At 47.5% G+C, this 12980-nt stretch overlaps 1 protein-coding gene across 3 annotated transcripts in view; it reads right to left on the bottom strand.

The window, feature by feature from the left end:
- Positions 1-12980, bottom strand: part of C12H19orf44 (chromosome 12 C19orf44 homolog) — a 39979-nt gene that overhangs the window by 5467 nt on the left and 21532 nt on the right. For all 3 annotated transcript variants that reach the window (XM_078670600.1, XM_078670601.1, XM_078670599.1), the window contains exon 5: positions 1872-1957. In XM_078670600.1, coding sequence (XP_078526726.1) covers positions 1872-1957 — 86 coding nt within the window. The remainder of the gene's footprint in view (positions 1-1871; positions 1958-12980) is intronic.

Raw genomic sequence — 12980 nt, forward strand, 5'->3', positions numbered from 1 at the left:
ACTGGATACATTGGTGGACCTAACTTTTACCCTTACATGTAGTGTGTAGTCCTGTGAAGAAACATGTGTTCCCCCAGTTGGAAAATATCTTTGCCTATGGTATGCCCACCTCAAAAGAAAATGTGTATAGAAGTGACAATAGTTGTACTTGATGGTGGCTTGCCATGTATGTTGTATTCCCAACGGTTTTATTCTTTTTTGAGTACGGGGGTGTGTGTGCATGTGGGCCGTCTCCACAAACCCCACTCGGGGCGCCACAGAAAGAAGAACTCTGATAATTCATGAGCTATCTCTCAGCCATAAAAGACCATACAAGGATACCAAATGACTGACCTGCAACAATGTCACACCTGCAATCCTACTAGAATGTTCGAAGCACACTTTATTGAAAATCGTGGCAGCATACTCTTCCCCCTCACCAAGTCCACCCTCAGGTCAAAACCCTGACAGTCCTATTAAAAAAAGACCATGAACACGAACAACGATATACTTTGAGTTACTCAAAGCTGGTACTTCATGGAGAAAGACATAGGACTAGCGGTGGTGGTTGATCAACTAGAGAAACAAACTCTTTTTATGTGTACACTAAAATCTAATTCATCTGAACTAAAACACCAAAATGCTTCAGGAATACTAGCAAGAGTTACAAATTATCCCAGTCCACCCTAATTTCTGGAAAACGACATTTCCTCAAAAGCGTAATTGTTATTGACAATATCTTCCATGGCCTTCCATCTAAAAATCAACAGGGAATACCTGTCTGGGATCCCCAACAGGATCAAGCTCTATGTACCACACCGAGCCTCTGCACAGTAATCCTCAGCAGAGATACTATGATGCAAGAAATAACTCACAAAGCACAGAAATTTAGTGCACGGAGTCAGGAATATTTTTCTATCCTCCAATCAAGTATAATCCAAATCCAAACACCCTCAATTCTGGTAAAAAATTGAATCCTCCTCCTCCCAACAAAATAGGAGGTAATACAGCAGAATGAATAATTCTCCATCACGAACGTCTTCACAGAGGTTTTGTACACCACTTGTGAAATGCAGGAAATCTTTATTTTAGAGTGAAAACATTGTATTAAAAATGTAATGATGTCACCTTTGGCTGCCCAGTCTCATTGGTAAAAGAGATGGTTTTATTGCGGTGTATTTGTAAAGTGCAGGTACCTAGAACAGATACCCTCTATGGGGTCTGCTTACATTCTCTAAAAATGCAATTTATGGAGGTACTCTGCTTCATACATTTAGTTTCTTTTTGAGCTTTTCAGAGTTAAATGATATCATTGTTTCGGACATATTCTACTGAATGACTATAAATATTTTTTTAACTACAAACTGGAATAAAAAGTGAAATAAACCCGTGACTTGATTTAAAACTCATTTCTCGTTGTTAAAAATGGATGGTTAGTCAGAAACCTTATTAAAGAGGAAGTGGGCACTGTCTATTTAAGGGCGCAATCTACTAGTTGCGCTTAAAGCAGGTCACTTTTTGTCTGGTGTAACTAATAGCACTCGTCCTCTTGTTATTTCCAATTGTTTTTGTACAACTGCAAGCTATGTTTAGAGATATTCGGGTCTATTCACATGTGGTTTCCATGCGGGTGAATTCTTAAATGTTTCCTCTGATTCCTAGAACCACAAAATGCCTTTACACAGCCTATAAATCCATTGTTCCTTTGCGTAAGTGGCCCCGTCCATCTGTGCCTCAGTAGTCAATCCTGAAGAGCCCTTATCCCCAACAGAAGCACATCACACATAAAATATCCGATTTGGGCATCTGTTCATGTTGATCGCAGAAAAAGGAAATTAGCATTTTATGTTAGACTAGAATGATATGAAAAGACAACCAAAATAGATACTTACTTTTTGGGTCTTCTCCAACTCTCTTGGTGTGTCCAACTGGATGTTCGGTGCTAAATCATCAAGGCTCAGGATGTTCACCTTAAAATCTGAGAATGATAAATATTGGCCAGGGTGAGGCAGGTGCTCAGGTACGTGTACATATACCGGACTGTGTGTGCTAAATTCTAGTCATTGGTAGACACCGACTAGAGACCTATCATGGTCAGAATGTATAGAATAACACATGAAAAGATCACCAAATCAATAGCTGTCAAAGGAAACAGTTACTTACCAGTAACAGTGGCTTTGCATCTAGAGCAAAGTCTAGCTAAACATGTTGCGAGTGCGCCTCATTTCTCCTGATTGGGGTCAGAGAAGCATCTTGTTTAAATGAATAATAAATAATTCTAGGTGTTAACCATAGGTTGAGGCAGGACGACGCTGTATGATGCTGACCCGAATCCAACGATGACGCCATACTGTAGAAACCATCTTCAGTTTTTTCTCCCAAAGGCCCACCAAAGTGCTTTGTGATGCTAGAGCACGGGTGATCAACAATGATTCTCCACCATGGAGCAAGCAGGTGGCTTCAGCACTGGAAACCTGTTGTATGGACTGTTCATTGTTTCATCCTTGAAGAAAGTAAGCTATTTATCTGTGGATTTAAATTAATAAAGAGCACTTTACCAAAGCATAGAGAGTCTCCAAGTACTGCCAAGTACCACGCATCAGGCGTTCGACTAACTCATTTCAGTGTGGTGCTCCGCATCACTGCACTGAAATGCATTATGCATCGCGCCTCAGCTGTCAAGACCAGCCGTTTATAGCGCTTTCTGAATAAAACTCCAGTGCGCATTAATGACTCTGCTGCTTAATACTACAATGTATTTAATACTATTATGAGTTGCCGCGGGGACCAGACCTGCCGTAGGAGTAAACTTGTAGGAGGCTGCAGAAGTCCGATGTACTTGTGCAAATCCAGACGTGTATTAATGGAGATGTGTGCACGCTTTGCACAGTCAGACTTTCACCAATGTACCTCGCCCGTTAGGTGTTATGGATTCGTGCGGGCATCAGCATCGCTGCCTGCTCGCACTTCCAGCTGCCGCCTTTTTCGTGTGGCTCAGCTGTCTGTTTGAGAAGCCCTGAAATAAATTTGATCCCCAGCCGCGCCAAATTCAATTGCTGAAAGAGGGCCCGAGACGTACTGGAGTCACTGGCGTTGCAGTGCAGCCAGAGTCGCGCTCCACGGGAAGTTGGTGAGATAGAGGGCAACCTAAATAATTTCATTCAGGCTGGGAAATGCATGGCTCTGTTCTCCCTGGGGCCACATGCGCACACACTCATCATTAAGAACCAAGCACTGAGTCGAAAGGAAGTAGGTGGATTGTGCTTACAGATGTGTCGCCTGTTTGCATTTCTGCAAATGGGAAGCATTTTTTCATGGGCTGTGGGACCCATTAAAGCTGGGGTGGAGCACGCATTGTGTCCGAGTACTTCAGGGATCAGGCGTTTGTGGCAAACATCCTCTGGCATTGAAGTGCAGGTTCAGGTTGCCACTGGAATTGACTGGGCTGATATAATACTTTTGAGATTACATTGCAGCCACTGGGTTTTAACATACACCTTTGGTGCACAATCCCAAGGCATACAACAACAAAAAATACCTGCAAATACATGTCTAGTATTGATTCAGCACAACCATAAAAGGGAGTGTCGCACTCACAATTTCAGAATTGAATGAGAAAGGTTATTGGTGGAAAAAGTAACATTTTTAGGGATTGTAATGGAATTATGCCATAGCTTTTACTTTCAACATAAAATAGGGAAATCTTCTCAGTGGAAGAACCCCTCGTGTCTAAGTGGGACATGACTTGACTTAAAACAAGTTCAATATTTTAAGAATTCAAGCCGTATTCTCCAGGCTTCCCTCAGCTTCGCTGATGCTCTCATATAACTATATAATAATGCACAAAAAAAATAATACATCTGTCAAAACAAGACCATCTCTGCAGGCAGATACACTCAAGAACATTAACTTATGTCTCCTAATCGCTTTTGTAGAGCAACTGCCCGTCTGAGAGATTGTTCTGTCTTAAAGGAGCATCATCTGAAGAGAATGCAACAGCCCTCTCCTGCACCACTAACAGACACCACCAGTAAGCATTCCAAAATGTTCTTTCTTTGATGAAGTCAGCTTGAATGTTGATACCTACTGTAAGATCATTCACTAAATGGCCCAAGCCCTTTAATGAATGGTCTTGGGTAACACATACTGTATGATTCAGACTATCATGACACGCAAATGGGTGTAATGGCTTCCTTCTACTTCAATGTTTGATTTTGCTCGCTATAAGTGTCACTCAGTCGTAGAAATGTCGATCATGATTGCACTAAAATTAGGAAAATGTCCCACATACGAATCTGAAACGTTGGCAGCTAGGGACTCCAAATGTCATCAAAGTTTGTCTGCAAGCCAGTGTTCAGGGATGGGACAGTAGTTTGTCCTCCCCGGTAAGAGATATTTCACGTCGTAAGATCATTCTGTACCATGTGAACGGTCGGGTAACACCTATGTGGTTAATATGAATTTCAAATGTGCTACTCTGGAAGAAATGTCTGAGGATTTGAAGAACAAAGATAAAGAATTAGATGGGAACAATGTTTCTTTGGGTTGCAAGCGCTCCTGGAATCTGTAAAGAATGACGGATACAGTGTACTAGATCCATGCAGTGCAAAAATGTATGTCCCAAAAAAGAGGTTTACAGAGAATTCTCACTTCGTTTATGGGGGCATGTCAAAAGGTATGTTTGGCACACTTTACAGAACAATCTGACTTGATTAGGCCAGGTCGGGCTTCTGTGTCAGTCCACGAGCATGCCATTCTTCGAGCATATCCGTAGTGTGTGAGAGCAGCTCCCTGTAAGGAGCTGGCTCTGCATATGGTATTACCACTGGTTGGTTCTACTCTGCACAGAGTCCAGGGCTTCCCCAAGAGTGCATGTCTCAATACAAAACCCAAAGTGCTCTATTAGCGGTAGTGTGTGCGAGCAGCCTTAGGCCCAATGCAGAGGAGTGTAAGACACCTATTGCACAGCAGTGATCAATAATGGACACATGACTCAGGAAGTTGATCCAGACTAATTTTAGAAAAATATACTTTGTTTATATTTTATTTTAAGACCAAGATCTTCACAATAAGGCAAGTACGTTTTTAAATAAAAGTACTTTTCACTTTGGAAAATCGACACTTAGAAACATTTTAGCGCAGTTCAATGTTATCCTATGCAATGGGGAAAACAATATTGTGATTAAACAGGTAAGTAATGCAGTTATAATCCAAGTCTTCTGAACCAAAAGTCGGCAAGGGTCAGGTGAGTACAAAACTGTGGCACAGGGGCAGCTGGTTGCAGAAGTCAAAATAAGTTTGGCCCAATGGTTTTCAGAGGAGACTGGGGCTGCCTGGAGCCACACTGCTTGCAGGTAGGTAAATCGGTTGCTGGGGCCAAGCTTTTGGGGTAAGGTTACGCACTGGGCGGAGAGTGGGGGGGAGCACACAGCAGCACCAAACATACACCACCAGAGGCTGGGTGCAGGGTACAATTTCGACGTTGGGTGCTCAATGGAGATTCTTTTGACAAACGGGCTGCAGGCGTGGCACCGGATGTTGCAGGAGGGAGACCAACAACGGCAGAGGTAAATAGAGAGGCAGGGCTTCGTAGGGGTACTGTTGGTTCTGCTCACCAAGGCCCAGGGGCTTCGGGTGCAGGGGAGCCTTTCGACGTCGGAGTCTTCCTACTGGAACCGGTCGTGGTAAAGGGAAGCCTTTGGATTCACACTGCAAGTGCCACCATGGAGATCAGGAGGGGGTCATCCAGCACTGGTCAGGATCGCTGGGGGGACTTCACTGCACAGATGAGCAACTCAGACCGTGGGCATCTGGTTTAGATTGGGCTGGAGACATGGATCCGGGGTACTTGGAACTTGTTTCTTCTTGGACAGGTCTGCTGTCCACACGAGATTGGAGTATTGTTTGCAGGCAGCAGTCTTCCCAGGGTTTTCAGAGGTCGCTGACTGCAAGACTGGTCGCAGGTTTGAAGAAGCTGGAAACAAGCCGGTAGGGCTGGGGCCAAGGCAGTTGTCATATTCAGTCCTTTCTGCAGGGTCATTTTTTGCTTCTTAGGATGTCGCAGATCTAGTTTCTAGGCCTGAGAGAGCCACCTAAATACTAGATTTAGGGGTGTAGCAGGTAGGACCAATGGATACCTACACTGGGGTGACCACACCTTATATTATGCCACCCTCCATTTGTAGAGGGCATAAACCTAGACCTGATTGAAGGGGTCTCCCCATCTTCAAGGTGGCAACTGAAAGTTGTGCTTTACCTCGCTTCTCCCACCCTAGCTGTGGAGTTGGCAGAAGTGGGCACACCCTATGTTCTTCTACGTTTTCCTGCCCAATGTGGGGATGTAAACCAGGCTCTGCCATCTGCTGCTAGCAGCAGAGACTGGGGGGGGGGGGGTCGCAATACAAAGGCGGGCCTTTGAAGCTTCCCTCTTCAAGCATTGGCCCATCCTGGGGGAGGAGGCAAGTCACCTCTGCCCAGGATGTGCATTGTTTCTGGTCCCAGAGAGCCAGGGCTCTCTACCCAGGAGTCCAAAAACATGTCTGGTGCTGGCTGCTTGGTAGGAATTCAGGGGCCACCTCTGCGGTGCCCTCTGGATACATGGTACAATACATCCTACAATGGCATCAGTGTGGATTTATTGAAAGGAGTAGTTTGGTACTGATCACTCCTGTGTTCAGTGCAGCCATCATGGTGCTGTGGAACTAGAGTTGTTGGGTTCCAAGCCCATGCACTATCTAAGGCTTCACTGGCATTTAAAATATTAAGGAATATACCCTAATAGTGTTGGGTTATATCTGCTAATGCAGATATGCCCACACCTGTGATATAGTGCACCCTGCCTTAGGGCTGGAAGGCATGCTAGAGGGGTGTCTTACCTGTATCTTAGGCAGTGCTAGCTGGCATGGTCATTATTTAACCGCACAGGGGTATACCAGCTGCAGGGGCAGTGCCATGGTCATAGTGGGGGGGGGGGGGTCAGGGGGGTCCGCAGGGGCTCCTCTTCAGACTCCAGACCCTAGGTATCCAGGGTACCACTTACTAGGGACTTACGGGACAGAAGTACCATGTTTGACATGTTTTTAGGAAAAGAAAACTAGTACTGGCAATCTGGACAGCAGGGACCCAGTACTCTCAGTCAAGGTTGCATCAAGCGCCAGGCATAAAGGAGGGTACGACAGCAAAACCCAATTTTCTCACACTCCCCTTCTAGGCCTGCATCACTTTCAGGAGCGCCTGCATCTTAAACAAGCCCCTCACCAGGACAATCACCATGGATATCTAAGAGAGAAAATGCAACTTCTGGTGAACAGTGCCATAGAGGAAGTCAGCGTGTAATTATACTAGAAACTAAACACTGCAGAAAAAAGAGAAAACCTGAAGACAGGACTTTTCTGTCCTTGGATCATCGTCCTTCAACACCAGAGGTGCCGCAAAGCTCCTGAAATTCAGAAAGGAGATGAAGACCAACTTCTTCAGAGAACATGACTGTGAAACAATGGGAACCATTTCTGACAAATACTATACCTCCTTACAAAAGACCCTTTTCATTTCCCTAGGCCCTCGCCTATGTTCATCGGTGTGAGAAGTTGGCCTGATGTGCAGTGTTCACTATTCTAGTGATCACTATATATCAGTCCAAACAACCCTTATTGATGATTGGTTGTAAGTCAACCTTATAGACCAGCTATCCTAGTAGCATGGATACGAGCAGTCTAAGGCTAAGACTCTAGAGGGCGTGTTAAGCCAGCTGTTTTACCATCACATTACCCCTTGAACACCCAGTGAAAGGACACCACACAAGTGTTATGAAAATAAACAATGTATTTATTAGAATCACAACAACCCTGTACTCTTTATGAGGACAGGGTGCTAAGCACACAACAAAACTCTTACGAAAATACTTTTAAGTTAGCACGTTACACAAATGCCCGAGGGGCACGAAAAACCATATACACTAAAAGTGGAATGCGAATTACTAGCAGGTAAGTAACAGTTCTAATAGGCTTTGGAATCGCTAGGACTGGACTAGGGAATCGTTAGATTACTACTAGGAGGCCCAGGGGACTCGGGTGCAGAGTGTGCACTCTCACGCGGGATGCGGGACAAAGTCTATGGAGGCTAGTAAAGGCAAAGTTAGTGTTCACGGGCGAACCCGACCTGGTAGGAAGAAAACGACAGTGGATCCTGACCCTAGGATAGTGAGGCTATGCTGGGACACCGAAGTGCCGAAGTTACCTAGCCCAGGGGCTGCAGCTGCATAGGTCTGAAAAGACGTCGGGAATCTCGTTGCCGGACCGGGAGCCTGGAAGGAAGAAGTTGCTGGCAGGCGACCAGTGAAGGAAAGTTCGATGGATCCAAGCCTGGATCAAGGAAGAAGAAAACCTGAAAGCAGAGGGGACCAAGTTCTTGAATCACTAGCCAGTGATTAAGTGGGCACCAGGATGGCACCGGGCGAAGTCACCGCAGTCAGGTGAGTGGGCGCTGCTGGGCTCTGCAGTCTCTCGGACCAGGAGGCGTTGTCGGCGACCAGGATGGAGGTGCGAGCTGTCCCACGATGGATGAAGTCGTTGGCGTCGAAGTTACCCAGGATTGGGCAACAAGCCTTGGCTAATTCAAGCCCACGCGGTGGACTCAAAATGGCGTCTTGAGTGGACCAGGAGGGTCCGGGGTGCTCCTCTTCTGGAAGGGAGCAAGGGCCAGTCTGGAGCAACCAGACCAGCAGCAGAAATGTCGTCGGGCGTCGTCAGGGAGGCCACAAGCCAACGGGCTAGTAGCCAAACAACGCGGTGAGCAGCGGAAAGCAGAAGGGCCCCACGCAGATCGTGGAGATGCTGGGGGGCTGCTCTTCGGTGCTGGAGCTGCTCAGGGTGGGGGCTTCTCGGACCCCAAAGCACTCACCAGGAATTCACTCGGCGGGCTTGCTGGAAAGAAGTCGTGCAGTCTTGCAGATGGCCGGTCCCTTGAGGTCTCGTCGCACCCACGGTTCTCAGCTGGGCTGTAGAGGTGGGTAGAGGTCAGAGGTGCCAGGGAAGCCGGTTCTCGTCGAGCTGGGCAGTCGGATTCCGGAGGAAGGACTTGCAGCAGACCGCAGTGTTCTTAGATGGTGCCTGCGGATGCAGGGTGACTACTCCTTAGTCACAAGGGAGAAATCTTAGGAAGAAGTCTTGAGTTCCTTTCGCAGAAAGTAGTTTCAGGATTCAAAGATGATCTGATTTGGAAGGGGGCCAGTCTCTACCTTTATCTGGGAAAAGGGGGCTGGCACGCGACTAGGTCCTGCCCTATGGGTGGGACCAGGAGGGGGGTGGTTACACCCACTTCCTTGGCGGGCTTTTCCCCAGCACAGGGTCTGGAGTGACCCTGGAACTGGTTCCAGCCAGCCTATGCACAGTGAGCACCGGGGTGCCACGTGCAGTCACCTTCCTCTGAAGCCCTGCCTACCTACAATACACAAAACCCTGTCTGGGACGGTGCTGGCACCGCCCCTGGCAGGAAACCCTTTGTCCTTATCTCCTGCTCTGGGAGGACTCCCAGCAGCAGGAGGGCAGACTTGTGTCTCGGTGGCAGCATCCATTTTGTGGATGCTAAGGCTCTGTCTGACTTTTAACCGGGTTATAGGTTACAGGCATGTCGTGTCCCTCTAGAAGGGTGGAATGCTAACCCCGTCGCCAGAATTGGCGAGGGGTTAGTATTCCAATTCGTGTGACACCTTACTCGACATGTTTTGATAAAGCGATACCAGAGTTGGCACATAACCGCGAGGATTATAATGCACTTAAGAGTATATGGTATGCGATATCATGGAAACGGCTAAGGGATGGATCCCGAAAGCCGCAGACAGGCTCAGCTCATGCCAGAGCACCATCTCACACGATTCCAAGCACTCTGCCTTCAGGATTGTTAAGGCCTGCCATAGGAGTGACTGATAGGAGATCTGTGTGTCCATTTTAGGGTTAGATATAGGTATACTATATCTAAAGCAAAGGGTGATTACACCACCTTGCCCCAGCTGTCAAGCAGCCAGTTGTGTCAGATTTGGATGGCCAGCCAGGGGTGGCATAATACATGCTGCAGCCCCTGGTAGGCCCTGGGTACACCTATGCCCTGGGTACCTAAGGTACACTGTACAGGGACTGATAAGGTGGCTCAGTATCCAATTTAGATATGTACCTAAGGTACATGGAATCCATTTTACAGAGAGAGCAGTGGGCCTGAGGTCCTGAATAGCAGGGCCTCAGGTCAACTAAGTCAGAAAACCAGCAAAACACCAGGCAAAAAGTTGGGGGCAACCATAGTCAGGGATCTACCTTCCTACATAACCCCCCCCCAAACGAAAGGAGATAAGGCTATCCTTGTCCAGGTAAGCCTATATTGCCTAAGTGGCCATTTAAGGAAGTACCAGCACTGGCATGGTTACCCCCTATGTCATGGTCCACTAAGCAATCCCTCACCCTAAGGGCGTCTGAGGGTCTCCACCATAGGGAATCTCTACCTGTGGTGTGTTTTGTCAAAGAAAAAGGCTGGTGCTGAAATGGAGTACTGAAGTGAGGCTCCACTAATTTTGGGCTCAGCTTCCTCCAATCATTTTCTACCATAGAGGCCTTTCTTTCCAAGACTGAGTTGTTTTGGGCTCTCAGGGTCAACCTCTGGCTACCTACAGCTGGAGGTTGGGTCCCTCTGTTTGGCTTACTGGAGGGACAGGTCAGGTTTGGGGCCCTTAGGTCCCAGGTCTGGCTGTGCCCAACAGTGTCCATCTGGGGGAGGTCCCTAACTAAATTTAAGGGGGATCCCTCAGGAGTTTGTTTTATTTTCACTTGGCTAGGACTGCTAGCTTCAGTGCCCTTAATCTGCTGATTGGGGGATTCTTTTGGACAGGGGGCCCTTTGGGGTCCAACACTGGCCTCCCTGACCTCTACAGCCCTGGGCTGACTGAGGCAGGGTAGAGAGGGGCAGGTTACCTGCTCCAGACTGGATCCCACCTTGGAAGGGTCCACTGACATCAGGGGTTCTGTCAGGCTAGGCCTGACTACCTCTGTGGCAGTTTCTTCACAAGGGGTCAGATCAGTTCCCTGAGGAGGCTGACCCTTTCCTAAAGTCTGGTGGGAGGGAGATTTCTCTTCCTCCTCAATACTCTCTGTCTGAGTGGAGTGATCCATAGTTTCAGGCTTCACAACACTGTCATCTGTCTGAGTTTGAGCTGTGGCCATCACAACTCTCCCAACCTTTTCAGGAGGGGGCTCAGTTTGGGTGTGGGCTGTTACCATGACAGCCTTGACAACCTGTTCTGGGAAGGAAGTTGTCTGAGATTGGGTTGTGACTGGCACAACCCTCCTGACCTGTTCAGGGAGGACATCTTGGACTGGGGCTGTGGCTACCACTGCCCCACTAACCTTACCATGGGTGTTCACCATTCTAGAATGGGTCTCTTGCTCTACTTCAGCCCAGGCTGAGAGCTCTAAATCATTCCCCAGTAGGCAATCTACAGGCAAGTTTGGTGACACTGCCACTCTCTTGTGGCCAGTGACACCTCCCCAGCTGAGATTGACCACTGCCATGGGATGATCTCTCTGTACTCCATCAATATTGGTCACCTGGTATGTGGCACCAGGTAAAAGTTGCCTTGAGGGGACTAGACTCTCAGTCACCATAGTGATGCTAGCCCCTGTATCTCTATAGGCCTCAACTTTTATACCATTGATGAGGGGCTCCTGTCTGTACTTGCCCAAAGTGTTGGGACAAGTTGTGAAGTTGGCAAACCCCATGCCAGTCTCACAGACAAGAGTATCTAAGTTTGGGGACCTGGCTAGGCCAGAGTCCCCAGGAACTCCCAAAGTAAATGCACCCAAATTCTTGGGGGCACTCCCACCACCTGGGGGATTACTACTAGTAGTAACAGGAGGTTTGGGAATGTTACTTGGGGGTATGTTTTCCTTATTGTTATTCTTGGGGCAACTGCTGTCAGTTTTTAAATGACCCACCTGTTTACAGGGATAACAATAAGGTTTCTTCTGATTGTTGGAAGGATTTTGGGACCCACCCCCCTCAGAGGATTTTTGGGGCCCTGGTGTGGTTTGATCTGAAGATTTATTCCCACCCTTCTCTTGAGGCTTGGTTGATTCCTTTTTCTGGTCACCACCTTGGTTCTTGGGCCTAATCCTGGTTCTGACCCATTTGTCTGCCCTCTTACCCAATTCTTGTGGAGAGGTCAGATCAGAGTCTACCAGGTGCTGGTGTAATAACTGGTTCTGACAATTATTTAAGACTTGCTCTCTCATAATTAGATTATACAATCCCTTGAAATCAGTAACCTTACTACCCAGTAGCCAGCCTTCCAAAGCCTTAGTGGCACAATCAACAAAGTCTGACCAGTCCTGAGACTGAGTTTTCTGGGTGTCTCTGAACTGCAACCTGTACTGCTCAGTGGTTAAACCAAACCCATCAACCAGTGCATTTTTCAGGACCTGGTAATTGTTAGCATCCTCCACTCTTGTAGTGAGGAGCTTATCTCTACCTTTACCATCAAAGGAGAGCCACAGTATAGCTGCCCACTGACTCTGGGGAATGCCCTGCACAGTGCAGGCCCTCTCCAGAGCAGCCATCCATTTCTGGATGTCATCCCCTTGCTTAAAGGGGGGCACTATTTTAGTCAGGTGTTTAGTATCTAAACCCTTCTCTCTATCTCTTGGGAGATTGCTGCCACCAGTGGGAGCTAGCCCACTCATCTGCTGCTCTCTTGCCAGGGCAAGCTTCTCTTTGGCCAGGGCAATTTCTTCCCTTTCAATCCTCAGTTCAGCTTGTCTCATCCTAGCCTCATGCTCCCTTCTCTGAGGGGAAGTAAATCTCCTCTGTGGAGGATTCCTTCTCCCCTGAGAAGAGGCATTAGAGTGCAGAGATCTATTGGAGTCCCTAGAAAGAGATCTATCTCTCCTAACTCCAAGGTTAGGCCCACTTCGGGTTAGTACTGGGGGGCCCCCAGATCCTAGCCCAAGTAAGTCTAAGTTGGT

This window comes from Lissotriton helveticus, chromosome 12, assembly GCF_964261635.1.
Source record: "Lissotriton helveticus chromosome 12, aLisHel1.1, whole genome shotgun sequence".
In the NCBI taxonomy this organism is placed as follows: Eukaryota; Metazoa; Chordata; class Amphibia; order Caudata; family Salamandridae; genus Lissotriton; species Lissotriton helveticus.